Source organism: Sminthopsis crassicaudata, chromosome 4 (genome assembly GCF_048593235.1).
Source record: "Sminthopsis crassicaudata isolate SCR6 chromosome 4, ASM4859323v1, whole genome shotgun sequence".
In the NCBI taxonomy this organism is placed as follows: domain Eukaryota; kingdom Metazoa; phylum Chordata; class Mammalia; order Dasyuromorphia; family Dasyuridae; genus Sminthopsis; species Sminthopsis crassicaudata.
In genome coordinates, this window is record NC_133620.1 from 341,229,561 (window position 1) to 341,257,558 (window position 27,998).

The 27,998-nt window shown below is 38.5% G+C and overlaps 1 protein-coding gene across 3 annotated transcripts in view; it reads right to left on the reverse strand.

Moving 5' to 3' along the window:
• Window positions 1-699: 699 nt before the first annotated feature.
• ITGB3 (integrin subunit beta 3) overlaps window positions 700-27,998 on the reverse strand; it is an 81,776-nt gene continuing 54,477 nt past the window's right edge. Inside the window, exons 11-15 of one of the 3 annotated variants that reach the window (XM_074260956.1) lie at window positions 24,101-24,323; window positions 21,740-21,840; window positions 17,419-17,538; window positions 10,683-10,849; window positions 10,182-10,378 (exon numbers count right to left, since the gene is read on the reverse strand). In XM_074260956.1, coding sequence (XP_074117057.1) covers window positions 10,310-10,378; window positions 10,683-10,849; window positions 17,419-17,538; window positions 21,740-21,840; window positions 24,101-24,323 — 680 coding nt within the window. In that variant the 3' untranslated portion in view covers window positions 10,182-10,309. Of the gene's footprint in view, window positions 1,002-10,181; window positions 10,379-10,682; window positions 10,850-17,418; window positions 17,539-21,739; window positions 21,841-24,100; window positions 24,324-27,998 lie in introns of those variants that run through there. The other 2 variants (XM_074260958.1, XM_074260957.1) reach the window with 2 other exon arrangements.

The window sequence follows — 27,998 nt, forward strand, 5'->3', positions numbered from 1 at the left end:
GTTCCTCTGCCTTTGATATTAAAGTGTGTGTCACCCTAAAGATATTGATTATGATTGACATTGGTAAATTAGAGTAAAGATCAAGCAGGAAAAAGACGTTGAGCTCCAAATTCAATTCAACAATCTTTGATATTGTCTAATAAATATTTATTATCTTTACTAGATCACTGGACAGTTTCTACTCTTACAATGATACTCATGATCTGGTATCCTTTTGGAGAGCTGTGCTTTAAGAGATCTAGGAATACACTATCTTTAAAGAACTCAGGGGAGGGAAGAGGTGAAGAGGGATGTCTATGTGTATGTGTTTGTATATATTTATATAGTATACATAAATATATCTTTTCTTAACTATAGCCTATCTGGGGGTGGTGGGATAAAAGGGGAGAAAGAAAAATCTAAAAGAAGGTATGCAACAGAGAACAAAAAAAATTTTGCAAGGAAATAAAGAAAAGATGAAAGCTCATGAACATTTCTTCTACTAATATAATTAGATAGATAGATAGATAGATAGATAGATAGATAGATAGATAGATATAGATATAGATATATACTTTCTTGAAGTGGTAATTTGTTGTTATATATTTTGAATCCTCCCTGATGTTCTACTGTTCTGCGGGGCACATTGACAATATTCTTTTGTTTTTGTATTCTTTCTCTGTTTTTTTTAAAAATAAAAACACTTTTAAAAAACAATTCTAATAATCTCTTATTTAAATGGAGTTGAATACACATCAGGGTGACTGATAAAAATAACATTTTCATGGCTTTAGAAAATTTTTAGGGATAGAAAAAACATGAATTTTCCCGATTTCTCTTTCTCCCCACCTTCACATTTTACATTGCATTATATTTTCCTTTCTATATGTTTTTTTTGGGTTTTTTTGTTTGTTTGTTTTGGCTGAGACAACTGGGATCAAGTGAGTTGCTCAGGGTCACACAGCTAGGAAGTATTAAGTATCTAAAGTCTGATTTAAACTCAGGTCCTCCTGACTTCAGGGCTGGCACTCTATGCACTGCACCATCTAACTACCCCATTTTATATATATATTAGCCCCCAGCCCCAGTAGAAAGTAAAGTTTTAAAGTACAGTATTGATGTCACTTTTTCTTCCTTTTTTTTAGACTTGACATCCCTTACCTCTAACTTATTTCTTACAGTTAATGGGTGTTTGATAAATTCTTGTCGAATTGGTAGAGGCTTCATTTTCACTACTGTTATCATCTAGAAATATTTAATTGATGGGAACCCTGAGAAGATGCAGGTTTGAGGTCATACTAGAGGATTAGAAAATCAAAAATTTTCTTCAAAACATCTCAGGAGAAATAATAAAGACTAAAGACTGTATATTTATTCATAATGCATAACTAGATCTAACACTAAGAATATCTGGATCTTTGCAAGAGTATGACTTCAGGTGTATGATAATATACATTACTTAGAAAAAGACAAAATCAGAGATAAATATAGTTTATTATATAATATAGTATATTAAAAAATTGTGAGCTCCTCAAGGGTCTTTTATATGCCCAGCATATGGTAGACACTTATTCAATGTTTATTGATTGACCGAATTGCACACTAAAACTTTTGATAGTACTTATTTCCATCCTCCTTCCATGTTATTTAATATTAATCCTATTAAATAGAATATTAATCCTATTAAATAGAATTTAAAAGGCTAAGAATCATAGAATATTTTAAAATCAAGTAGAAATATCTTGATCATCCACACTACTGCTTTCTAACATTGGTGTTAGTTGCTGAGAATTAGTTATAGTTACCAAATCTCTAACTTGAGAAAGCACTTTGCACCAGGTAGAAGACACCTGTATTTTCAACAACCAAGAAGTTGAGTCTGGTGAATTGATCAAGTTCACAAGTTCTGAGCTACAATGGGTTTTGACCCCATTGTCATCCTGTTTGGTATGGATATGATGAGTCTCCCAGAAGATAAGACAAAGAGTGACTAGGTTTTCTAAGTTAGGTGCAAAATGGTCCAGAACAGAAAAAGAAATCAAAGTTCTCATGGCGATCAGTAAAGAGGTCAAACCCATGAGAAGAGTCATTGGGTCATACCCAATTCAAGAGAAGAGAAAGGCAAAGAGTAAAGGAAAATGGACTTGCAATCGACCACTACTCTAGAGTGATATTGGCTTGCAAATACCAAGAGGTAGAATTACCTGTGTGATTTTTCATTATATTTGTACAATGAGGTGCCATTTTCGCCCACCTCCATTTCTCAAACACATCTAATCACTTAACCCTAATGCCCAAAGTATATTGAATCATGAAGAGAAAAAAAAAATCTTACAATAAATAGCATTCATTGACTTGTTGGTATTTGTATACTGAGGTTGAAAATACTTATCCTACCAATCTTGATTCCAGAGGACTGGTAATGAAATACATTTCTCTCCTCTAAGAAGAGAGATATGTACTACAGGTGCAGAAAATGGCATCCAGTGGCAAGCATGGTCAATGAATGTGTAAGTTTGTTTTGTTTCACTGTTCCAAGGGAGAGTCATATTGGGTAGTCATATGGGAGGTCACCGAAGCACCCATAATCAGTAAAAAATATAAATCACAGCTTCAGCTTCTGAAAGATAGGTCTGTACCACGTCTCCTGTTATACAACTCTCAGGCTAATGAAAACACATACTTAATTTCAAAAATTAGCAGAAGTAAAAAAGATTTAAAAAAACTCATTGTGGCCTAACATAGGATGGTGGCAGTAGTTCTGATGGGGGTGGTAGCCCCTTTAAGATTCCTTTTCTGATCCCCAACCTCCATGACTGACCTTTGATTTACAAGATCTGGTCAAAACCACCCTTTTGTATTCCAAGGGGAGAGATTCATATCTGAGCTAATTTGGGTTGTACCCAGCCCCCATTCTTATGATCTGCTCAGGTTTTCCAACCCCCACCTGGTGGGTTCTGGCCCTGAGGAATCAACTTGGGACTCCATCCATAAGGACCCTTCAAGCAAATAAAAGAGCCAAGCTGGAATCATCTCTTTTCAGAGAGTTGAAACATGCCAGCACCATGCTTTGCATCACAAACTCTATGTCTGCCACTTTTGGTGTATTTCTTCTTCTATCTAATACCTTTTACTAACCAGACTTTAACCTTATTTCCAAACCCTACAATAAACCTTTTTTTTTTTTAATCAATCTAGGTTTTCAGGCCTGTAAATTCATTTATAGGGGACTCTTGAGCCGCCACCAGACCTCATTTAACTGTATCCTTGTGCCAAATCCAAAGGGGTTGCAGAGGAGCTCCATTTGACTCCCTGTATCCCAAACCTGCCACTAGACCTCAATTAATCATAACTTTATTTAGGTATCCCTTATCTATCATTTGATTAAACCTCATCAGTTCTAATTATAATCTTTGTCTCTATACTTTACTTAATCAGGACCACTGTAGCATTTTCTTGCATAGAAGCTTAATATAAAAACTTCCTCAAGCTACTGCCAAATATCTTATTTTGTAGTTTTTTCTTTCTCATGACCCGAACCTTTTTTCTTTTTTGCTCTTATGTGGTGTGTGTTTTTAATCATGTTTAAGAGAAAATTAAAATAGGAGACTTGGCTAGGGTAGAAGAGAGGGATTATTCGTTTTGGATGGGTATCAACCAAGTGACAATCCAAAATGTTAAGACAACTGGGCCAATGGTTGCTGAAAATTAATGTTAGGCTCGCAGGAATCAATTTTAGGCTTGAAAGTGACTCCTTAGAAAGAAAAAGGTTTGAAACAGTTGTCAGGATTGTAGATTTAGTCCTGGAAAAGAGACTTTTGTGGTCATCTAATCCAACATCCTCCCCCATATTACAGATGAGAAAACTGAGGCTGATCTAAGGTCACGCAGGTCAGTGGCAGTAATAGCCATAACTCATAAGATTAATCTACCTACACTCCTATAATTTCTGTTGTAAATCTGTTTGTCAGGTAACCAGGTATTAGAATGATATAGCAATATTTTGTGCTATTAAAAATGACATAAATTATTAAGGAGAGCTTGATTAAGTTTATATAAGTATTATAGTTTGACCTGTGATTTCATTGTTATAAGGAGTTCCCAATGAGGAACTCTGACAAAGAGTCAGGCACATTCTCTGCAAATAATGGATTTATAGAACTGCCTAGAGCACTGGAAAATAAGACTTTCTCAAAGTCATAATGACTGTGAGAGTTAAGATTGAAACCCACATTTCTTGGCCTAAGTTAGGTCACAACAGCATTCTGTCACTGTGTCTCTCCCTCTTCCTGTATGGGTGTGAGTATGTGTAAGTATCTTTCTTAATCAAGAGTGAGCTTCAAAAGAGTCTAAAATCCTCCAGCTCACATCAGATGCCTCCAGGACAATCACTATGTGATGCTTATTGTATGATTATCATTCTGTGTTAAGGCAAAGACATATTCTCTTCACCCAAAGGGCGGAAAATAACACCAGAAGTCTGAAAACATTTGCTTTTGGCTAGCTTCTTTTGGAAGGCACTTTTAATTCAATGTTACACAACTCAGACAGAGTAGATGGCTAAATGGGGAAAGCACATGAGTAATAGATACCAGAACATTGACGGAGAGGAATTTCTTGAAGTTAAGCATATGCCCCTGAATAGCTGGGAAATAAAGAGTTGATTCCATATGTGGCAGTGTAGGTCAGCTGGGATCCAGGAATATTCAGAGTTCCCCCTTCTCTCTGTAAGTGCTGAGAAGGTTAAGCATGAATGGCACACACAACGTCCACCTTCCCCTTCCTAGACTCCTTATCTTTGTCTTATACCAAAATATCATCCAGATTTTAGCCTATGTAATGCCCAACAAAGAGTTCAATGGAACTATCTGTTTTAGCCTTGTATACACAAAGCCCAAAGCTCATCACAGATTTCCTACTAATTGTGATTGATACAGATTGTATAAGCCAGGAATTTTACTCAGTAGTCTTCCCAGAGACATTGACCAAATCTTAAGGTAAATGTTGTTTTTCATGAACACTCTCTCCCTACCACCAGTCAAAGCAGACCAAGCTAGGCAGTGTCTAAAATAATATTTTAATTTAGATCTAACGAGTCTACCATTCTTTCATCTTATACCACCTAGCTCCCTCTTAGAATTGGAAAGGTCTTGAAAGTCACCTAGTTTAACCCCCTTATTTGATAGATAATGAAACTGAGACTTAGGGAGATCAAGAGATTTGGTTCAAGATCACACAGCATGTCCCTAGAATATTTACAGTATAGTAATGGTGTTGCCATTAAAACCCAGATCTCAACTTCTCATCATTTGTTACAGTTTCTCTTTTTAAACAATCTTGTCTGATGAAAATTTACTATGAATATATATTTAGACCTGCCAGGGATCCTAGAGGACCCAGCCTTTCATTTTACAAATGAGGAACTAAGATACAGAGAAGTTAAATGTTTTGTTCAGGATTGCACACTAGTGGGATCTGAATTCAGGTCTTTCCTATCTCCAAGACTAGCATGTTGTTCACTATAGCATACTGCCTCTCACTTCCATATCAGAGACATCTTGTCCTTAACAGCTAAGGATTATAATTGTATGCTGAGAAGATTGCCTGGATATAGGACCCTTGCCCTATGATCTTCATATTCTCTGGGAAGAAAAATAGCAGTTCGAGAGTGCGATCAGAGTTCTGTCTCCCCCCTCCCCCATTCCCAACTTAAGAGTTCTTTCCAGCTATGAACATCTGGGCACGGAGATATGCTTTGGATATGGTATATTCTTCTCTTCTGGCAAAAAAATGGAAAAAAATCAAGTTCATATGAATAAGGCAGACTAGTGCATGAGTGCTATATGGATGAAGCATTGAAGCATCATGGACTGTCATTTGCTAATGGAGAAAGGACATGAGGAAAACTTAAGATTCTAATTTCTACTTCTCCCAAAAAATGAGAGTTGGCTTGTAACAAATCTGCTCTTGCTAAAACATTCCAATAGAATGTAACATCCTTGAAGGTAAGACCTACTTCATTTTATTTTTTGTCTTTATACCGTTGGTACATTGAATAATGCTTGCACATAGTAAGTACTTCAAAGATGTTATTCTATTCAGTCCTACTAACCATAACATATTGGGATTTGAATTGAGGGAATTTATTTGAATCTCTGAATTCAACTGAATTGAGTTGAGGGCCAAATCTCTCAGTTCTCCTTACCAAGAAAACAAAGATCATACCAACATCTTGTAGAAACCAGATGGTGCTTGCTTATTAGCATTGTAAATCACAGAACATAATAATAGCTAACATCTGCTTAGTGCTTTAAGATTTGCAAAGCATTTTGCACATTATCTGCTCATCACACCAACCTTCTAAGGTAAAAACTCTGATTAGCTCCATTTTCCTAATAAGGCTCTTGAAGCTTGGAGATAGTAAGATATTTGTCCAAGGTAATCAAGCTAGTCGATGTCTGAAACACTGTTTGAACTCACCTTTCCTATCTCCCTCTTAGAACTGGGAAGGACCTGAAATCATCTATTGACAGATGATGACCCTTGGAAAATCAAGGAACTTTGCTCAAGTGTCACTAAAATATGCTACAGCATAGTAGCAATGTTGTCACTAAAATCCAGATCTTAACTCCTTATCCTGGGCTCTTTGTAATGTATTTCATCAGATTCCCTGACTCTGCCCCAGGACACCCTCCTCAGTCCCAGTCTCACTTCTGGAGAAATCATTCCCAAGAGAAAGCAAGAAACCTATTGGGTTTTGGCCTAAGAGTGCCTCAAATCCCAACTAGTTATGGTTATTAGGACCAAACAGAACAGCACCTTTAGTATTCCAGGAAAAATGCAGAACTTTTCTGGACTGGTATCTGTGCCCAGCCCACCTCTTAAAAATATCTTAGGGTTTCAAGACTTGAAAAGTACAAGGGAAGCTTTCAAGTCTATCTTTTCAGTTAGTGCAGAAATAGCTAGTAATAGTTCCTATGGGGAAATTCCTTTTAGATGTTCTGAAACTTTAGGAACCTAAACTTGAACTTCAACACTTTCAATCATGGAGAGCTTATTATCTCATGGAGAAGCCTACTTCATGTTTTAGAAAATATCTTTGACTATTAAGGGAAAAATCCTTATATTAAGACAACATTTAGTCTCATAGATTAAACCTTAAAAATAAGACTGGAAATTCAATTCAGCATGCATTTGTTGGGCACCTACTATATGTAATATATATTCTCTGGGAAGTACTTCTGGGAATTCAAAGTCAAAAAATGCTAAAGTCCATCTCCTCAAGAAGCTTATATTCTCCTGGAAGGGACAGATGAGATCACTTGGCCCAGTTCTTTCATTAAACAGGTGAAGAAAGAAACCAAGAGAAATAAAAGTGACTTGTCAAAGACTGCGTGGTAAATTAATGGCAGCCTAAGATTAGAACTCAGGTCTCCTGATTCTCTGTATTACATTCTAGTGGTTCATTCCAGGCCTAGAATCAGGAAGACCTGACACCTATTAGGTATGACTGACCCCAAGCAAATCACTTAATTTCTATGTGCCTCAGTTTTCTCAATTGAAAAATGGAGATCATACTATTACCTCATAGAGTTCTTGTGAGGATCAAATGAGATAATATTTGTAAACAACTTAACAGGATGCTTGGGACATAGTAGGGGCTTAATAAATACATATTCCCTTCCCCTCCTCCTTTCCTTGTTTTCCTCTTTTGGAACTGCACAGAAAAATGTTAGTATCCCTCTTCTCCAGAGCTTTTGTCTTCTCTTCCCTTCTCTTTTTTTCCACTTCCTTTCCCTTGAAAATAGCTGCCTAAACCTCTTTTGGGGGCTAAACTTTCCAAGTTCCTTCAAGTGCAGTTTGTCTTGACTCTTCACCACCCTGATTACCCTCCTCCAAATAGACTACAATTTGTCAATATTCTTAAGACACTGGCCAGTTCTCAGCACAGTTCTCTAGAGTCAATCTGACTGGTGAAAATGCTTCAAGAAAAACAGATTTGCTGAGGTCTATACCAATGAAGAATACAATATGGGTGTTTCATCTCCTTGTTTCTACTCTCCAAATAGTATTAGAAATAATAATTAAAATTTTTTTAAAATTTCTTTTGAGGGGCAGCTAGATGGCACAGTGGATAGAGCATCACCCCTGAAGTCAGGAGGACCTGAGTTCAAATAGAAAGAAAGAAAGAAAGAAAGAAAGAAAGAAAGAAAGAAAGAAAGAAAGAAAGAAAGAAAGAAAGAAAGAAAGAAAGAAAGAAAGAAAGAAAGAAAGAAAGAAAGAAAGAAAGAAAGAAAGAAAGAAAGAAAGAAGAAGAAGGAGGGAGGGAGGGAGGGAGGGAGGAAGGAAGGAAGGAAGGAAGGAAGGAAGGAAGGAAGGAAGGAAGGAAGGAAGGAAGGAAGGAAGGAAGGAAGGAAGGAAGGAAGGAAAGAAGGAAGGAAGGAAGGAAGGAAGGAAGGAAGGAAGGAAGGAAGGAAGGAAGGAAGGAAGGAAGGAAGGAAGGAAGGAAGGAAGGAAGGAAGGAAAGAAGGAAGGAAGGAAGGAAGGAAGGAAGGAAGGAAGGAAGGAAGGAAGGAAGGAAGGAAGGAAGGAAGGAAGGAAGGGAAGGAAGGAAGGAAGGAAGGAAGGAAGGAAGGAAGGAAGAAAGGAAGGAAGGAAGAAAAAATTTCTTTGAGCTACAGGTGTTTCCTCTAGGTTCTGAGTAAAAAAAAAAGGAAAGAAACAAAGCTACTTGTTTGTGGCCTCTTAGGTTAGTCACTATGTTAAAATGGGAGTGCTCAGGCTACACATAAAAATAACCACATAGGTTAATAGACTCGGAGACTTAGAACTGAAAGGGAACTTAGTAGTCATCCAGTTCATCCTCCTCATTTTACAAATGGGGAAAGTGAAGCACAAAGTATAAAAGACTTGGTAAAGGTTGCAGAGGTCAAAAGTGGCAGCTAGAGGCATCTAAGTGGTGCAGTGGATAGAACACCAGCCCTGAAGTCAGGAGGACCTGAGGAGGACCACAGACACTTAACACTTCCTAACTGTGTGACCCTGGGCAAGTCACTTACCCTCCATTGCTTCAGAAAAAAAAAAAAGTGGCAGCTAGTTTTCCAACTCAAGCCCTGACACCAAATCTCATGGCCTTTCCATTATGCTTCTTTCCAGGTCCATCATTCTACTCCTATACCTCTTGCTTATCAGGTTTAGAGACTCATAGATATGGTCCCTCTTAACACTTTCAAAGATGGAGTCAATGTGAGTAGACTCAATGTATGGGTACAGTTCACAGAGGAACAGAATGGGACCACAGAGAGTGAACAGAACATTTGAAGTGTTGGTGCCCAGTTTTCTGCATTTCAGCCATCACCTTCCTGAAAGAGGAACTGTTTTTCCTAGAACAAACCAAGTTTTCCGTAGCAATCATAGTTGGATGCAGATGAAATGGTATTAGCATAGGGAGGTTAGCCTCAGTTAAATAGATTGGAGAATTCCCTGTTATACACCTGTGCACCCTAAATCATAACTTTTTCCCATCAATAATAGCTCAGCCACCCCAACTACTCTAGTTTCCATGTAAGCTGAAGGACAAGGATTCCTTTCAAGGAAAATAGTGGAAAGAGAGAGAAAAAACAATGAACATGGGCTATTGGCCCCATGAGCTAAAACCACCAGATAGCCCTGCAGAATTATTCCAGAGAAACAAAATCCAATGTATCTCTGCTCCTTGGCTTCTCCTGAGAAGAGAGGAATGGAAATGGGGCCATATTGTCACATCCACATAAACTGAGGTGACAGAAAATAAGGCCCAGCGATTTCTACCAAAGCCCCAGGTAACTGAGTCAGTTCCAGGAGCCATGGACTACTCATGATGGGGAAGCCAGGACTTGGTGAAAGCTTTATCCTTCTCTCCTCCCCAAACCCAGACTTAGCTATATTCCTGCCTTTTTTCGTGGGAAGTCTGGCTCATATGAGGTGAGATGGTTTCTCACTGAGGTAATGAGGCCCAAATGCTCTGCTAGAGAGAGCTAAATGAAAAAAAAAAAAAAAAAAAAAAAAAAAAGGATCCCTGAAATAAGTGCTCACCCCCCCCCAAAAAAAAAAAGCTGGTTGAGGTATTTCCCTCAGAAATGTTAAATTACACACACACACACACACACACACACACACACACACACACACACGGAAATGTCCAGAGGGAGACACATCTCTCACACACATCTTCATGTTTCTCCCCACCCCCTTTCCCTGCTCCTGGATCCTTCAACATCCATCCAATCCTCTGTAAACATGGGGTAGGAAACATCCGCAATCCTTGACTCTGCTGATGGCAAGGATCCCATTAGGAGTTCCCACGGTAGGCGATATTGGTGAAGGTGGATGTGGCTTCTTTATACAATGGGTTGTTCGCCTGCAGAAAGAATAACAAAGTCTCTCAGAATAGAATGACCCTTTGATGCTTCTTGATCCTGAAAGTTTGACACTGTACATAGCTGGGGATTTTGACCAAGACAGCCTTCTCTCCATTTCCCTAGCTACCTAACCTATGGCTTACATCAATTCCATATCAGTATTTGGATTGGCAATATAAAAAAGGAAGGGAAAGTTATATGTAGTGCAACACCGGCCTACTGCTATTTCTAAAGGGATAAATCCTAGAGTTTCCCTTTATTCAGACCAACTCAGCCCAGCCCAGCCCAGCCCACTTCACTCACTGTGTCCCACTTGGCTCTGGCTCTTTCTTCTTCAAATTTGGCAAATTCCCTTCGGTCATGGATGGTGATTAGAAGCTTCCAAATGAGCAGTGTGGCCAAGCCAATAAGTAAGATGGCTCCCATCACTGACAGCAGGACCACCAGAATATCAGGGCCTTTGGGACAATCTGTCAGAGAAGAAGAGAGAACTGAGATTAAAACAGGAGAAACTTAAACTGGAAATAAAGACCTTCTTAGCCATTAGAATAATAAGATACTGAAGTGAAAATGCAAGAGAGCCTATAAAGTTTCCACCTGGGGACAGAAATCTTTTTTTTTTTTTTTTTGACTCTTTAAAAAAATTATTTTTCCCAGTTACATATAAAAACAATTCTTTTTTTTATTAAATCTTTTTATTTTCAAAACATATGCATAGATTAGGAACAGAAATCTTCAAGGAGAAAGGAAAAGAAAAAGAAAAGAGGGTCATTGAAGTATTTTTTAAATGTGCAGAAAAAGACAGAAAAAAGGCCAAAAAAGAAATTTAGACAAGAAGTATAGCTTTGAAAGCTATATGTAGATGAATTTATTTTATGTACAAAATATTATATTTATATCTATGAATCTTCCATTCAAGCCTGCATATATGGAGGGAGATGCAACTTCTGATTGGCTGAGAGGATGTAGAGCTTAAGGCTATATACCTGACAGAAAGAACTTGCTTCAGTTGGTTCCAGCAACTCTTTGGGAAAGAAATGTGGAGAAAAGACCTCCAGGAAGGCTATCATGAAAGGACTTTGACAGTTCTCCAGGCCACAGATATAGGAGCTGGCTTCCCACATGTCTGCATCTCAGAGGCAGACCACATCACTGAGAGCTTTTCCCCACATGCCTTAGACTCACTCTTCTATCAGCCAAACAGAAATAACAGTTCCCTTCATATATTTAGCAGCAGCACACAAAACTGCCCAAAACTTTAAAGGGAGCCCCATTACATATACTGAAAATGAAAAATACATTATATATAATACAGTTTTGTGTATAATCCTTTTTTCCTGTTCTACTATGTATATAGAAATGTTCTTTTCATTTGGGATTTGTTAAATTCAGAATAAAAAGAGAGAGATGGACAGAGATGTGGAGGGAGAAAATGAGAGAGAAAAGAGAGTGAGAGGAATAGAGGGTGAGAGAGGGAGGGAAAAGGAGGTAAAAAAAGAAGGATGGAAGGAGAGAAAAGGGAGAGAGAGAGGGAGGGGAAAAGAGGGAAGGAGAAAGGAGGAAGGAAGGAAAGAAAAAGAGGGAGGGAAGAAGGGAGAACGGGAGAAGGAAAAGGGAGAAGAAGGAAGGGAAAGAGGAAAAAAGGGGGAAGGCAGGGAAGGAGGAAGAAGGAAAGAGGGAGAGCAAGGGAAGAAGAAGAGAGGAGGGGGAGGAGAAGAAAACAAAAGTTATTCATATGAACATAGAGGTAGGAATCTAGAACAAATGATTCCTTGGAATTTCACCCAGCTCTAAGTGCTAGGATTCCAAGGCTCTGTCCTAGACCCTCTCTTCTCTCTCTACACTCTTTCATGGTGGACACATCAACTCCTATGGATAAACAAATGATTCACTGATAAACAATGTTTTCCAATCTCATATCTCTCCTGAGCTCCAATCCTGTATCTCTTCCAACTGTTTAACAGGTTTATCTAGAGATCATGGACACCAACATGTCCAAAAAAGAACTCATTATTCCCTCCCTTAAAACATCATTTATTCCATCCAACTTTTCTATTTCTGATCATGCCATAAGTATTCTTAAAAGTACCAGGTTCACAACTCTGAATCCTCCCATCCTCATATCAAACCTCAAACCAACTGCCAAGTCTAAGATATTCCATCTTCTGAACCTCTCTTAAATTATTCTCTACTCCTTACAGCACAATCATGCTAATCCAGGCACTCATCACAGCTCACCTGAACATTTAGGGTACCTTTAGTGGTCTTCCTGTAACCAGTGTCTAATCTATATTCCACATGACTGCCCAAGTGAGATCTCTAAAGTTTGTTGTTGCTAGTGAGTCATTTCAATCAGATATAACTGACTCTTCACGACCTCATTTTGGGGGCTTTCCAGGCAAGGATACTGGAGTGGTTTGCCATTTCCTTCTCTAGATCATAACTAGCAGGAAACTGAGGCAAATGGGACTAAGTTATTTGCCTAGGGTAGCACAGCTAGTAAATGCCTGAGGTCACACTTGAACTCATGCAAATGAATCTACTTTTGATTCTAAGCCCAGTGCTCTATCTATTGCATCAATTAAACTGCTGTTCAGGTCACACTATATCACATATATGCTAAAGAAGCTTCATTGACCTGAGGGTTAAGTATGAACTCCCATGCTTGGCTTTCAAAGCCCTTCATAATCTGACTACAGTCTACCTTTCCAGGCATAACTTATTATTGGTCAACTGAATAGTATAGTGGATAGAATACTGGGTCTGAGTTCAAATCTCGCTTCACATACTGGATATTTGAACTTGGGCAAGTCATTTAACCTCTATGTGCTTCAGTTTCCTCAATTGTAAAATGGGGATAATAATAGCATCTATCTCCCAGTGTTATTGTGATGACCAAATGAGATAATATTTGTACAATTTTAGCCTGGCACATAGTAGACAAAAAATAAACGCTAGTTATTATTATTAGGACAGCTAGGAAGTACAGTGGATAGAGTGTCAGATTGGAATCAGGAAGAGTCATCTTCCTGAATTGAAATCTGGCCTCAGACACTGACTTAATTAACTAAATGATTCTGGGCAAGTCACTTAACCCTGTTTGCCTCAGTTTCCTTAACTGTAACATAACCTGGAGAAGAAAATGGCAGACCACTCCAGTATTTTTGCTAAGAAAACATTAAATAGGGTCACAAAAAGTCATACATGACTTAGAAGCTATTATTTATTACTCAAGAACTATATACTCTATTTAAACTGTCTTGGTTTATATCTTGGGTACATGTGATTGTACCTCCCATCTATGTGTCTTTATCCAGTCCCCATGCCTGAAATGATTTCCCTCCTCACTTCAGGTCCTTGGCACTCCTCCCTAGAAGGCCTCAGCAACTATGTCAGCCCCTTCAAGAGGCTTTTCCTAATCTTCCTAGTTATTAGCAACACATTACTCCCCTACTCACTTAGTATTTAGCCTGTGTGCACTTATCCCTCAAGACAATGTAAGATCACTAAGGGCAAAAAATTTCTGCATCCCCAATACTTGCATGTCTCTTGGCACAGAGAAAGCTCTTAAGTAATGCATGTTGATTGATTAATAAACTGATTTTCTGCTGAGCAAGATAATCATCAGTGATGCTTGAATTCCTTCTAAACATTTAATTGTAACCAAAAAACTATGAACCTATCTGTTTCCTGTCTACTTCCTTCTAACCTCTAATCTGTACTCCACCCTAATGGGTAGATGTAAGGGAAGCTCTGCTGAACTCTGAGATATCTTGATAAGCTGTGATCTATTTAGCAAGTGATTGTATACATATATGTGTGTGTGTATATATATATCAAGATATATATACTCACATGCATATGTGTGTATCAAATAAAATAATATATGTAAAAAAATTTGCAAATTGTAAAGTTCTACAAAAATAAGAGCTCCTATATAGACACACATACCTGTATTACACATGTGGGTTTAGTAGTATCTGAAAAGGGGAATATACTTTTCTTTTTTGTGTTCTCCCCTCCCTCCTAGCTTCTCTCTCCCCACCCCCAAGACCTATACCCCACACACTGTGCAAGAAAAACAAATGTGGACTGGCTATTTCCTGTCCCGTCAGATTATAGCCTCTGACTATAATTAAAGGAGTCCCTTGGGAAAAGCTGTAAAGTTCTGATGTCTGGTTTCTAGGGCCCAGAGCCTCTGTTTTTCTAGGGAAAAGTCATTTTGAGTTCTCTGGAAGAAAATGGAGGAGCCAGCAACTTAGACCCTATAGCTACATATTCCAAGATGCTATTCTGGTGGTTGAGATTGAGGCAGAACGGAGGCTGGCCTTGACAAGTTGTCATGAATGGTTTAAACATTCACCTGCAGGGAGCTGGACCCCATGATTTCTTGAGATAACTCTCCAGTGCAAGGGTCTAGAATATGAACATGGAGTAGAGGTAAGCAATACAGAAGGGTTGTTGTTGCATTCAGTTATTTCAGTCATGTCCAACTCTTTGTAACCCCATTTGAGGTTTCGTTTTTGTTTTTTGTTTTTCTGGCAAAGATACTAGGGTTTTTTTTTTGCCATATCTTTCTCCAACTCATTTTACAGATTAGAAAAAAAAAAAGTTTAAGGCAAAGAGTCTTAAATGACTTAGCTAAAAACACAAAGTGTTTGAGGCCAGATTTGAAGTCAGTAAGTTTTCCTAACTCTAGGCTCAGAAGTCTATCCACTATACCACCTAGCTGCCCGATATAGGAAGAATAGGACTTTCCCTTCTGGAGGGATACAGAAATGATAGAAATGCTTGGTTTCCTCAAAAAATCCAGGGATGTTGATAACCCTTCTGACACTCATCAGGATACACTTTGGATCCTGATGAGGGACTCCTAATGTAAAAGCCCTGCATCTTCCCTCCAGTCTGTTCTCTATTCTCATTCTCCTCTTCATCCCTCACCTTTGAACCTCCAGAAGGGAAAGAAAGGAATAAAAAGAGACAGGAGGAGGAGGGGGAAATGTCTGGAAATTCCTCTACATTTATTTGTATTGTGGAAATAACAGCAACTGGTTTCATACAGTACTTTAAAGGTTTTGTCTTATGAAATAGGTACTTTATAAGAATTATAATCCCTCATTTACACTATCATTGTTATTGTTCAAAATAATGAAACTGAGACTTAAAGAAGGTGAAGTAGTTTTCCTATGACAACGCTGAAAGATCAGAAACCCAGCTTGTCTGGGTATCTGTGTCTGGAATCAAAATAAGATGACTGTTCTTTCCCTTCTCTCCCCAAACAAATACTTTCCACCTTTTCTTCCTCATGACTATATCCCCAAAGGACATGATTCACCAAAGAAAATCATGTGCTGTCTCCCTCTGCCTTCCCTCTTTTTAGGTCTCCAGGAAAGAAGTAAAGGCCCTGGGAGGGGCTCCTAGGCAATGTTCTACAACAACCTTGGGTGACAGAGGAGGGGATGTAAAATCATCCCCTAAGTAGCATCCTTTCTTATGGGGGCTCACCCAAAGGTGTTCTGTCCCCTCTTAAAACTCACTGACAACAGATGCCCACTTCTATGCAACCCAAGTATCATCCTGCATCCAACAGAAAAATAAATCTGACTTTGCCCCCAAGGACATCTTGTCTTTTCCTTTGACAGGCTGGCTATACCCTATAGTTCATCTGAGATCCTAGGCCCCAACAGGACTTCAAGAAATCATGTATTCTATACCCATTTCCTTTAGAAATTTAAGCTGTTACTATCTCTATTTTAATAATAACACCATCACAACATTTCTCTAGCCCTTCAAATTTTGTAAATCTACTTACAATTATCTCATTTTACTATCACAATAATCATGGGAAGGGGTATTTGTTCCCATTTGATAGATGAGGAAACTGAGAGAAACATTAAGTAACTTGCCTAGGATCACACAGGTAGTGAGCTTTTGAGACCAGATATGAACTCAGATATAGCTCAGCTCCAGGTCCAGTCCTCTATCCGCTGTGCCATCTACCCCTTTTTTTACACAGGAGATCCAGAGAAGTTAAATAGGTTTTAAATTATAAAATAAATAGCACCCCAGTAGAGAGAAATGAAATGTTTCATTTCCAGTCCCTCCAATCTTAAAGAAGAGTTTTCATCTATAATCTCTGTATCTACCCAGAGTAATTAATTAATTAACGACAACTAGCATTTATACAGCATTTTAAAAGTGCAAAGCACTTTACAAACATTTGTTGAATAAATCAATGTTTGAGTGAAGGAGTCACCACCTCTCCTCCCTATCTGCTCCCCTATCTACAATGCTGGGGCTCACTAGAGGATATACCCATAGCTATATAACTTTTTTTTTAAAGGTACAAGTTAGGCTAGGCTGTCACTACCAGTCAACTGACTTTTAGTATCACATCCCTATATTAGCAAAAATTAAGATAAACAGATATATTGCATTTGGCAAGATACTTCTAGAAATCAAAGTCCTGTCTTTTTTGATACACCTTTCAAAATGTGCCAAAGATTCATTTTTTTATTCCTTCCTTTTCCATTGACCCATTCTTTTCTTCCTTTCTCTGTCTTGTTCTCCCAGCTAAATTTGCTTTTTTCCTTTTTGTTTACCCTAAATTTATTTGAAGTCTTACCTAAATTCTCAGAGAGAATCACATCTACTCACTGACACCAGATGCCCCCCTCTATATAACCAAGTATCCATCCAACAGAAAAATAAATATGGCTGACCTTGCCCCCAAGGACATCTTGACAGGCTGGCTATAGCCTATAGTTCATCTAAGATCCTAGGCCCCAACAGGACCTCAAGAAATCATGTATTCTAGACCCCTTCCCTTCAGAAATTTAAGCTGTTACTATCTCTGTTTTAATAATAACATTATCACAATATTTCTCTAGCACTTCAAATTTTGTAAATCGACTTACAATTATCTAAATTTCCAGTTCTTAAATTGCTTCTCATCTTCATCACAGGAATATCAGCTCCAAGAGTTTGCTAGAAAGCAAAGTTCTCACTCTCCCAGTTCTGGGAGACCCACAGGTCTTACCTGGTTCATTCACCACATAAAGAATGGACTTCCCACTGGAGTCTTCATAATACTGGAATCTGACTACACAATCATCTTCATCCTTATAGGTACAGTTCACTGCTTCCTTGCCAGTGTCGGCTGTGAGAAGATAGATGGGGGGAAAAAAAATTAGTTTGTCTCAGCCCCTCTAGACCTGAATGACTTGGGAAAATCCATGACCCCAAAAAGAAGTTAAATCCAAGTATAAGTAATAAAGCAAATGACATAGAGCAAGAGAGTCCTAGCTTTAAGTTAATTATCCAGCCTGGCAGTATTATTCCCCAGATGACCTTCACCAAATCCTACCTCCTTTCTTCTTCCCTCCTTTATCTCCCTCTTTCTCTCTTCAGACAATCTTTTTCACTTATTAATGCAAATCACAATTTTTTTCTATTTCTCCTAACCCTAATTTTCTAACCTTAATTTTTTTTTTCCTACTTCCCCTTTCTAAGAATATTCCATCTGACTCTCTACATTGGAGCTTGCCTTTCTGGTTCCATCTGCTTCCTCAATTACTCCACCCATCATTATTAAGCTGTACCTCTCCCCAAAGTGAACACCAAGGATATGTGAATAACCCAGTGCTTCCCACTCCCACGATCCCAAACCTGGTCATGAGCACAAGAACATTTATGTGTCCTGCACTGTCATCATAGTAATGCAATCATTTTGTCTATAGAGCCAAAATGTCAATATCCTCCTTCCCTCTCCTGTTCTCCCAAATCCAAAGCAAGTTAATAAAGCAGAAAGATCTCTGAAGTCACTAAGAACAACCCAGCATGCTGAGAAAGTCAATCATTGCCCAGTTAACTCCATACCACATCCACTCAGAATATAAATATTGAACTTCTACTCAATTAAAATAAAGATTTAGAGCTAAAAAGGATCTTAAGAGATCATCCAGTTCTATCAAGGGCAGCTAGGTGGTTCAATGGAACCAGACCTGGAACCAAAAAGACTCATCTTAAAGTAATTCAAATCTGGTCTCAGACACTTAGTAGCTGGTGTGATCCTGGACAAGTCATTTGCCCTGTTTGTCTCAGTGTCCTAATCTGTAAAATGAGCTAGACAAGGGAATGGCAAATTATTTCAATATCTTTGGCAAGAAAATCCCAAAGGGAACTACAAAAACTCAAATGTGCCTGAAATAAATGCACAATAACACTAACAACAGTTCTTTTTATTTTAACACATTTATTTAGTATTTTCTTTTTCCCAAATTACATGTAAAAATTATTTTAACATTCACTTTTAAAATTTTGAATTGCAAATCCTCTCCCTTCCTTTTTCCCTGTCTCTCTTATTGAGAGGGCAAGCAATTTCATATGGATTATACAAAACATATTTCTATATTAATCCTATTAATAACAACAGTTCCACCTTCTCATTTCATAGAGGAGAAAACAAAAAAGATGAAATTACTTTTATGTAATAAGTAGCAGAACTGGGATTCAAAACCACATTTCTTGACATCAAATAATGCTTTTTATCAACTCCCCTTCCTTCATTCTTGTTCTTTTAGAACTCATGTTCTTTTTAATAGTTCTCAACTTGCTTCATATATAACTATTTTGTTTTCCCAACTAAAAGTTCAAATTCAGTTATATACCTAGTAGGGAAGCCAAGTAAGCCAATAAGTCCAATTTCCTCTTTTTTGCAGGTGAAGAAAATGAGAGACAGAAAAGTTAAGTGGTTTGCCATATGTTTGTTATTATTGTTCAGCCCTTAAGTAATGTCCAATTCTTCATGACCCCATGGACTTGTCCATTGGGTTTTCTTGGCAAAGCTACTAAAATGATCTGCCATTTCCTTCTAGCACTGTGTCCCCATTTTACAGTTAAGGAACTGAGGAGAAATGGATCAAGTGACTTGCCCAGGATCACCCAGCTAGTGAGTATCTGAGGATACTCAGAGGATACTTCAGAAAGATGAATCTCCCTGACTTCAGGCCTAACACTCTATCCACCTACTTGCCCAATAATAATTATAACTAGCTTTTATATTGTACTTTGCAAAGAAATTTATAAATATCTTATTTTAATCTTCAAGCTATCATTAGACAGATGAGGAAACTAAGGCAGATTTTAAGTGATTTGCCCGAGGTCACCCATCTAATAACTGTCTAAGGCCAAATTTGAATTCAAGTCAATCCTGCCTCAAGTTTCAGCATTCTATCAACCTAGCTGCATGAAAATTGCATTTACTTTCCAGTAACTGCTATAAGGATACAAGAGATCACATTTTCAAATTGCTCTACAAAATTTTAAAGTACATATAAATCCTAACCATTCCTGCTATAATCTTTAGCATCATCATCATCATTAATTAACTAAACATTATAGTCAGTTTGGGCCAAGTTACAAAATGGAATATCACTTTTCTCTCCTCTGAGCCAATAACAGTAGGTCCCTTCTCATCCACAAAATAAAATAAAATTACTTGCATCCAGTCCTGCAACAGGAAGATTCAGGAGGTTTGGAAGAAGCTGCCCCACCCCAAGACTTCTCACTGTTTTGATCAGCTTTGGCCTTTCTTAATTCTTCTTGAAAATATGCTTTTTGCCTGAGTGGGAGATCATTATCCTGTAAGAGACTGCAGGCTTCCTGGCCTGCCTCAAAGGCACTGCAGATGGCCTTGATAACCAGCCTGGTTAACTTTTCAATGTTTGCCAACTATCCTCATTCAAGTTTTTAAATAAAGTGCAAAATGGAAGGGGAAGCAGGAGAGAAGAAAAATCTTGATCTGTGTTCTTTTTAATCTGGATTTTACCCTCACCTTTGTGATGATCAAGATATTGACTCAAGAAAGGCTGTGTGTGGGCTTGCAGAAAGCTGGCAGTTGGATTGGTTTTAGGAGGAGACTTTGGTGCTGAGTATTCCAAAGGGTGTTTGTTTGGGGATATGTGTGGGATAGGGGAATTTCTCTCCAGACCAATAGCCTGACCCTGAGCTATGTTGAAGTCTGGCACTAAAAGGATTCTTAATAAATGCTTTTTTCCTGACCGAATGAACCAAATTAAAAGTGACAGTACAAGGATAGCTAGCTCTGGAGACCCAGGGAAAGGGAGAAAATCAGTCACTCAGCAAATACTTATTAAACACTTACTATGTGACAGGCATTGTGCTAATCCCTGGATATACAAAGAAAGGCAAAAATGGAAGTCACATTCTAATAAAGAAGAAATGAGCCAAATACATACCAGATTCTTATACACAGTGTTTGTTAATGGAAAGTCATGTTAGAGGGAAGGCACTAAAGGTGGGAAAGGGTAGGAAAAGGTCTTTTGCAGGATCTAAAAATCTGAACTGAGTTTTAAGAATAGCTGATAATTACATAAGGCTTTCAAGGATGCCCACTCTGTGAAATATTAAATTACTCCCATTTCACAAATGAGGAAAATGACACTAGAGGGATTCAAGTTACTTGTCAAGCAAGTATCAAAAGGCAAAATCTGATCCCTGCTCTAATTTCAGGTTCAGTATGGAGTCTCTCCCAGTCATCATTATTATCATAGCTAGTATTTATATAGTACCTATTATGTTCCTATTATTGTACTAAACATATAATGGTTGTGACTGGATTTGGACTCATGAAGTCCTCCTGATTCCATGCCCAGTGCTCTATCCACCACACCACCTACCTGCCCCATCATGGGATAAGATTTTCTAATTTAGACAATTTTTCAATATGTAAAATTTATCCTGTCTATATCATTTGTAAATAATTGCTTGCATAATTTCCCTCCTATTTTACTAAGTTCCTTGACATCAGGGACCATCTTTTGCCTTTCTTTGTAACCCTGTCCCTTAGCACAGTGCATAGTACATAGTAGGTATTTAATGAATGCTTGTTGACTGACTGACTAAATCCTGCTTCAGATATTTATTGGGCAAGTCATTTAATCTCTGTGACTTCACTGCTTTGTCTGTTAAATGAGGGTATTGAAGTAGAAGTTCTCCACTGCACCTGACGGCTCTAAATCTATAATTCTATGGAAGGGGTCTCTTCAAGATTTACACTCTGCTCAGAGCCCACCAGGGAACTACATTTCCATCCCTGACCTTTCCCAAACTAGCAACAAGTTAATAAGAAAATTAAAGATGCAAAAAACAGGTAGAGACAGGCAGAAAAAGAAAACTTAAGTGTTGAAATATAAGAAATGGGATAAAATATAACAACACTTAGGAAAATTCCAAGGCCATGGTACTCAATCCCTTTCCACACCTCAATTATTACTACCTTCAGGTCAAAGGAAGAAAGGAAGGGAAAAAGAAGGGAACAGAGATACTCTCATACTTACTGAGTTCTGTTACAGGCACAATCTCATCCCTACAGTAGTTGTTGCAAGTATTCTCCTCAAACCATGCTCCTCGACTGAACTTCTGGCACTCCACACAATCTCTAGATTAAAGAGAGGAAGAATAAACTATGAGCTCTTTAAAAGCCAGGACTGTCTCCTTTCATGAATGGGTCTTACATATAAACAACACCTAACTCTGAGTTTCACATATAAAAAGTCCATAACTTCCCAGATTTGGGATTAGAAGAACACTTGAAAGTTAAGGAGTCTAGCCCTTTTTTTAATTATTGTTCAATCATTTTTCAGTCATGTCAGTTTTTATGATTTCATTTGAAGTTTCCTTGGCAAATATACTGGAGTGTTTTTGCGATTTGCTTCTCCAGTTCATTTTACAGATGGGGAAACTGAGGCATACATGGTTAAGTGACTTGCCTAGAATCACACAGCTAGTAAGTAACTCTAACTCCAGATCTGATGCTCTGTCCACTCTGACATCTAGCTGTCCCTCTCATAGCAGTAATGATCTATCTTACTGAAATTTTGCATGAATCTCAGCACTTGACAATTTTCTGTATACAAAAGACACTAAAAATTGATTGTTGAATAAAATTGGGGGATTCTCCCCCACATTTAGGCCATACTATGGAAGACTAAGGCTACCTATAGCCCTCCTGTTACACTTCCTTAATAGCAGCAAATTTTCCAAGACTTGCCTTTGTTCACTTCTCTAACCCTAAGGCAGAAGTTGAGTTTTCTCATGTCTCCTGGTGCTCTTTATTTCCCCAGTAGCAGCAAGAAAAGATGGGAGAGGTGGGAGAGAGAAATAAATGAGCATTTATTAAGTGCACACTTGGTATAAGACATTATGCTAAGCACTTTACAAATGTCATCTCATAATATCATCCTCATAACAATCCTGGTAAGTAGGTGTATTATTATCCCCATTTTACAGATGAGGAAATGGAAGTAAGCAGACATTAAGTGACTTGCCCAATCACACAGCTAATAAATTGATATTAAATCTGAATGCAGATTTTCTCAGCTTCCTAGGGATAGACGATCTTGTATTCTCCTGAAGGTAGTTTTCATACTTTGTTTTTGAAAAGAACAATGATATCTCTGGGTGATGTCTTAGCTTGCATATAGATTAAATCTAAATGAGGGAGAGATATACAAAGTCAACAATTTTACCCTCTCTACCAGAGTCATCAAAGTCATAGAACAAAGTCAAGATGGATGCAGTAGATAACCTTGGCATCTTGGGTGGCTGATGAAGCTCTAAGTGCTTTAGTCACCTTCATGGCCACTAGGACAAATTATTCTCATTCGCCTAATCCACATGCTTAGAGTCAACATCCTCCTAATTCACTTAGGAGTTTGAAATTTGTCAGTTGCTCTCAACTTGGTTTAGTCCATCTACCCAGGAGGGTTTTTTCTGGGATGTGGCTGTTGCACGTGCTACAGTTTTTTGGAGTCACAGGTAGCAGGTACCTCAAAGGTAGTATGAATAAAGTGACAATGGTCCAGGGTCTTGGGACTATCAAGAGGCCAAGAGATCCAAGGGCATTCAAATGAAGCAATGCCCATTTGTAGTATTTAAAGTGTTTTGCAAATATTAAAAGGATATCAAAGCATTATTCTTATTATCATTAAATTCATGGCTACCTCTTTTCTCAGATGCCAAATTGGGCCATGCTCCTTGAATTTGCTTCCTGTACCCATCTATCTATCCCTGTTTTCTGTTCCCTTTCTCTGTTCCCTAATGGTATCTCTTACTGGATGAGTAAGTAAAGGCTGTTAAGGTGGTACAATAGCAAGAGTACCAGGGCTGGAGTCAGGTAGACTCATTTTCCTGAGGTCAAATCTGACCTCAGGTATTTATTAGCTGCATGATCTTGGGCAAGTCACTTAATCCTATTTGCCTCAGTTTCCTCATCTGTAAAAATGATTTGAAGAAAGAAATGGCAAATCACTCCAGTACCTCTGTTAAGAAAACCCCAAATAAGGCCATGAAGAGTAACCTCTGTAAAGGGTACAGAGGTCCCGCTCCACAAAGAGTGCTTCCCCTTGCTTCCCAGGCTGGCAACCTTAGCTTTTCTTTTTCAAGGATGATAGGGATGTGGCCAATCTATAGTCGACCAGTAGCCCCTTGACCTTCTAACTTTCTAAGGGAGACTTCTGTGGGAGATTATAGAAAGCTATCAGGGAACAGACACTGTCTTTCCACCTCATTTTAATATACTGATACTCATAATCTCTATTGTCAACCTCTCACTTTCTACTATTATATCATGGTCATCCCAACCCAATCCCATTTATGTCCAGATTCCCCAACCCCCAGGTCAATTCTCATCCACTCACTTCTTAAAAGTGCAGGCATCCGGGCAGGTGGGACACTTCTCACAGGTGTCGCCATAAGATCCGGGCTGGGTGCAGACACATTTGCCACAGGTACACTGACCTCGGCCACTGCACAGCAGTCCATTGCTAGACATACACATGTCTGTGCGGGTGGTGCAGTTACAGTAGTCACCAGTCCAGTCGGAATCACAGAGGCAGTCCCCACAACTGCACTGGCCATGGCCTATGAGAGACAGAGAGGGAGAGGGAAGGAAGGAGAAAGACAGAGAGACACAGAGACAGAGAAATGGAGAGACAGACCGACAGACAGAGACAGAGAGGGGGGAGGGAGAAAGACAGACAGATGCAGAGACAGATGCAGAGAAATGGAGAGGAGAGAGACAGAAAGATTACAAAGTGAGAGAGAGAAAGAGAAAAAGGGGAAAGACAGACAGACACAGAGACACAGAGACAAATAGAGAAATGGAGAGGAGAGAGAGAGATTAGAGAGAGAAGAGGGGAGGGAGAGAGAGAGAAGGAGAGAGAGAGAGAGAGAGAGAGTCAGAGACAGAGAGAAGGAAGAAAGAGATCATGTAGTCAGTTAGGGTGAGACATACAAGTAATGCCTAATCTGTTCATAATAGAGTTGAAAATTACCTGATCTGTTCTCTCAGATCAGAATGTAATTAATTATCTTTCTTAGAGAAATGGCTGGTGGGGGCATAGGAAGCTACATACCTATAAGTGGGCTTCTCCTTTATCTAAGTCCTCTATTGGGACGGTAATAGAATCTAACCACTTCTCCCCACTCCCCTACTCCAATACACACACACCACTGGGGACTTTGATATGTTACTGGGACACTTTATCCTCATGGGACAAGAGAGTCTTAGAAAATTTGCATAACAGGTTTCCCAAGATCTTTCTCCAATCAGAACCTTTCACTTTCTCTGCCAGATTCTAGCCCAGGAACAAGCAGCTTCTTTTGCTCCCAGTGCTCCTAACAGGGCTGAATTATAGAGACTAGGTTTTGTCTTACACTTCCTTCCTTCACAATAAGAGTCTGAGGAAAACAAGTGAGGGATTTGAATGACAGTCAATGCTGATTATGGGGCTTGAGATTCAGCCTCTCAGCATGCCGTTCCCTCTCAAAACATCCATCCATTGGTAAAGCATTGAAAAATGAGGGGATGAGGGAGAATGGCAAGCCAAGCTATGGTATATTATTGTGATGGAGTACTATTGTACTATAAGAAATCATGAGCAGGGTGGTTTCACAAAAACCTGAGAAGACTTGCTAAGTGATGCTAAATGAAATGAGAACCAGGAGATCACTATACACAGTAACAGCAATATCATAACCATGATCAATTGTAAAAGACTTAGTTTGATCAAGACAATGATCCAAGATAATTCCAAAGGCTCAATGATGACAAATGCTATCCTGAATTTGAACTCTGCAATTGAAGCATACTTTTTTGACTTTATTTTTCTTGTCTTGTCTTCTTTTTTTGCAACACAGCTAATATGGACATATGTTTTGCATGACTTCATATGTATAATTGATATCATATTTCTTGAGTTTTCAATAGTTGGGGGAAAGGCAAGAGAGAGAAAGAAAGAATTTGGAACTCGATTTTAATTTTTAAAAAATTTTAATCCCCCACCCAACATATCTTTTTTTTTTCTTATTCTGGCCCTCTTCCCAGATCTAACAAATGCTGCTCTAACATCTATGACATCCTTGATCAGGACTGTTAGACATTTAACTACCCCTTGGTTAGAAGTATCCTAGTTTCCCAGATCTCAAATAGAGCAGAGAAGCACCATAATAGCAGAGAGATCAGACTTGACATAAGGAAGACGTTCAACACATACACAAAGATGTATGGGGGGAGGGAAATATGTGTGTGAGCAGTAGCATGCTTTCTATCCTGTGTTTAACATATATACATTGCTTAATAAATGTTCATTCATGTATTCATTGATGAATTTGCTTTGCTCCCCACCAAACTTAAAAGTGTGTCCTATGTACATTTTTCCCAGAAAGCCAGTTGTTAAACATTTACCAGCACACTATTCTTTTCAACTGTAAATCAATGATTCTATTTATTCTACTTTTTCTCCTCTCTGAAATATCATGGGAGGCAGGAGCCTCTCAGGACAGAAGAAAACAGAGAACTTCTGTTCTTATCAAAGAAAATAAAGGAATGCTTCTATCCCAAAATGAACATAATCATAAGCAGTTGGAAATCTGTCTGAGTCAGTGAGTCACTGAGCCACTTAAGGAATAAATTAACTGCACAGAATTTGCTATTTGCCTGGATGTTCCTGTTTGCCAACACTGTGGAAAATGGTAAAATTATTCCCTCTTCACTACTTAACCAGTTGACATTCTTACCCCTCCTGTTCAGTTTAAGAAAGGAAACAAGCATTTAATAAGTACCTACTGCGTGTCAGGCACAGTGCATTTTGAAAATCTAATCTTATTTGTTCTTCACAACAATCCGGGAAGGTAGATGCTATTGATGGGGTTGGCAGAGAAAGCCTGAAATACTGATAAAATTACTTCCTAAGGAAAAAAGAAAAGGAGCATCCCCCTCTTTGGAGGTCATGAGTAGCCCCACCTTGCTGTGTCAGAAATCCAAGCTATGTCAAACCCCTGGGATTAAATTTCCCCTATAAATCTGTCCATGGCCCATGTCACCTTTGCTAAATCCCTTTTGATCGATCATGTGTTATCTTCTTCCTCACCTCTCCCCCATGCCTCATGATGTCTTTCTCCTTGTAGCTAAGAAACTCTTTTAGGTTGCTCAATCCTTCTATGGATTTTGCCTGTCAGTCAATGGAGTACTTTCATCTTATGGCATATTCTTTTAATGGATTCTCCCAAACTCCTTTCCTTGGTAGCCCTATTGCTCTCCCAAATCTATTTCACATTTATGATTCCTGGTGTCTTTTGTATCTCTTCATTTTGTCTGTAATCTGTTCTCATAAGTAAATCTCCCTTTGGCCAAAGAGAATGGCTCTTGTGGATTCTTCGCATGACCAAACCCCAACATTTGGTGCAAAGCCCCAACTTTCAATGTCAATTGCTTTCCTAAGTCTCATCACCTGGTACCTGAACATCAAATTCATCATTTTTACACATCACTATTATTATCTCCATTCTATAGTACGAGGAATATATAACTTGCCCAGGATCACACAGTATGAAATTATCTGAGGAAATAATGAAATTATTTGAAGAATTCTGGTCATCCTGATGCTAAGACCAGTGCTCTACACAGAGTACCAACGAGCAGCCTTTATTTAATTCTTATTTATTTACAGCCTGTACTTTCAGAATAGGTTTTGTTTTGAGATAAAAAAATATGCTGATTTTTGTTGAATTGAGAGAAATTGTTTGTAATAACAGACCAGATTCAAAAGAAAGGGTAGATCAAAAGGGATCATGAGACCAGTTTTATCTTACTTTTCCACAAGAACTTAAGGTGGGGCAGCCACATGGGGCAGTGCAGACAATGCTGGGACTGGAATCACAAAGACTTCTTGATGAATTCAAATCTGGTGTTAGACATTGGGCAAGTCAACTAACCCTGTTTGCCTCAGTTTCCCCCTCTGTAAAATGAACTGGAGAAGGAAATGGCAAACCACTCCTGGCCTGAATGATGTCAGAGAGTAATTTACTTTAATGGCTATACAAGAGAGGTTCTTCCCTTGTTAACTGAGTATTTATTAAGGGGTCCCAGAAAATAGCTGCTAGCTCCAGAGAGTAGGGAAATACTTGATTCCATTTACTTAAACATACATGGGGGCAAGAAAGCATTGTACACAGCAACAATAAGATAACGCAATGATCAATTCTGATGGGTGTGTCTCTTTTCAACAATGAAGTAATTTAGGCCAATTCCAATAG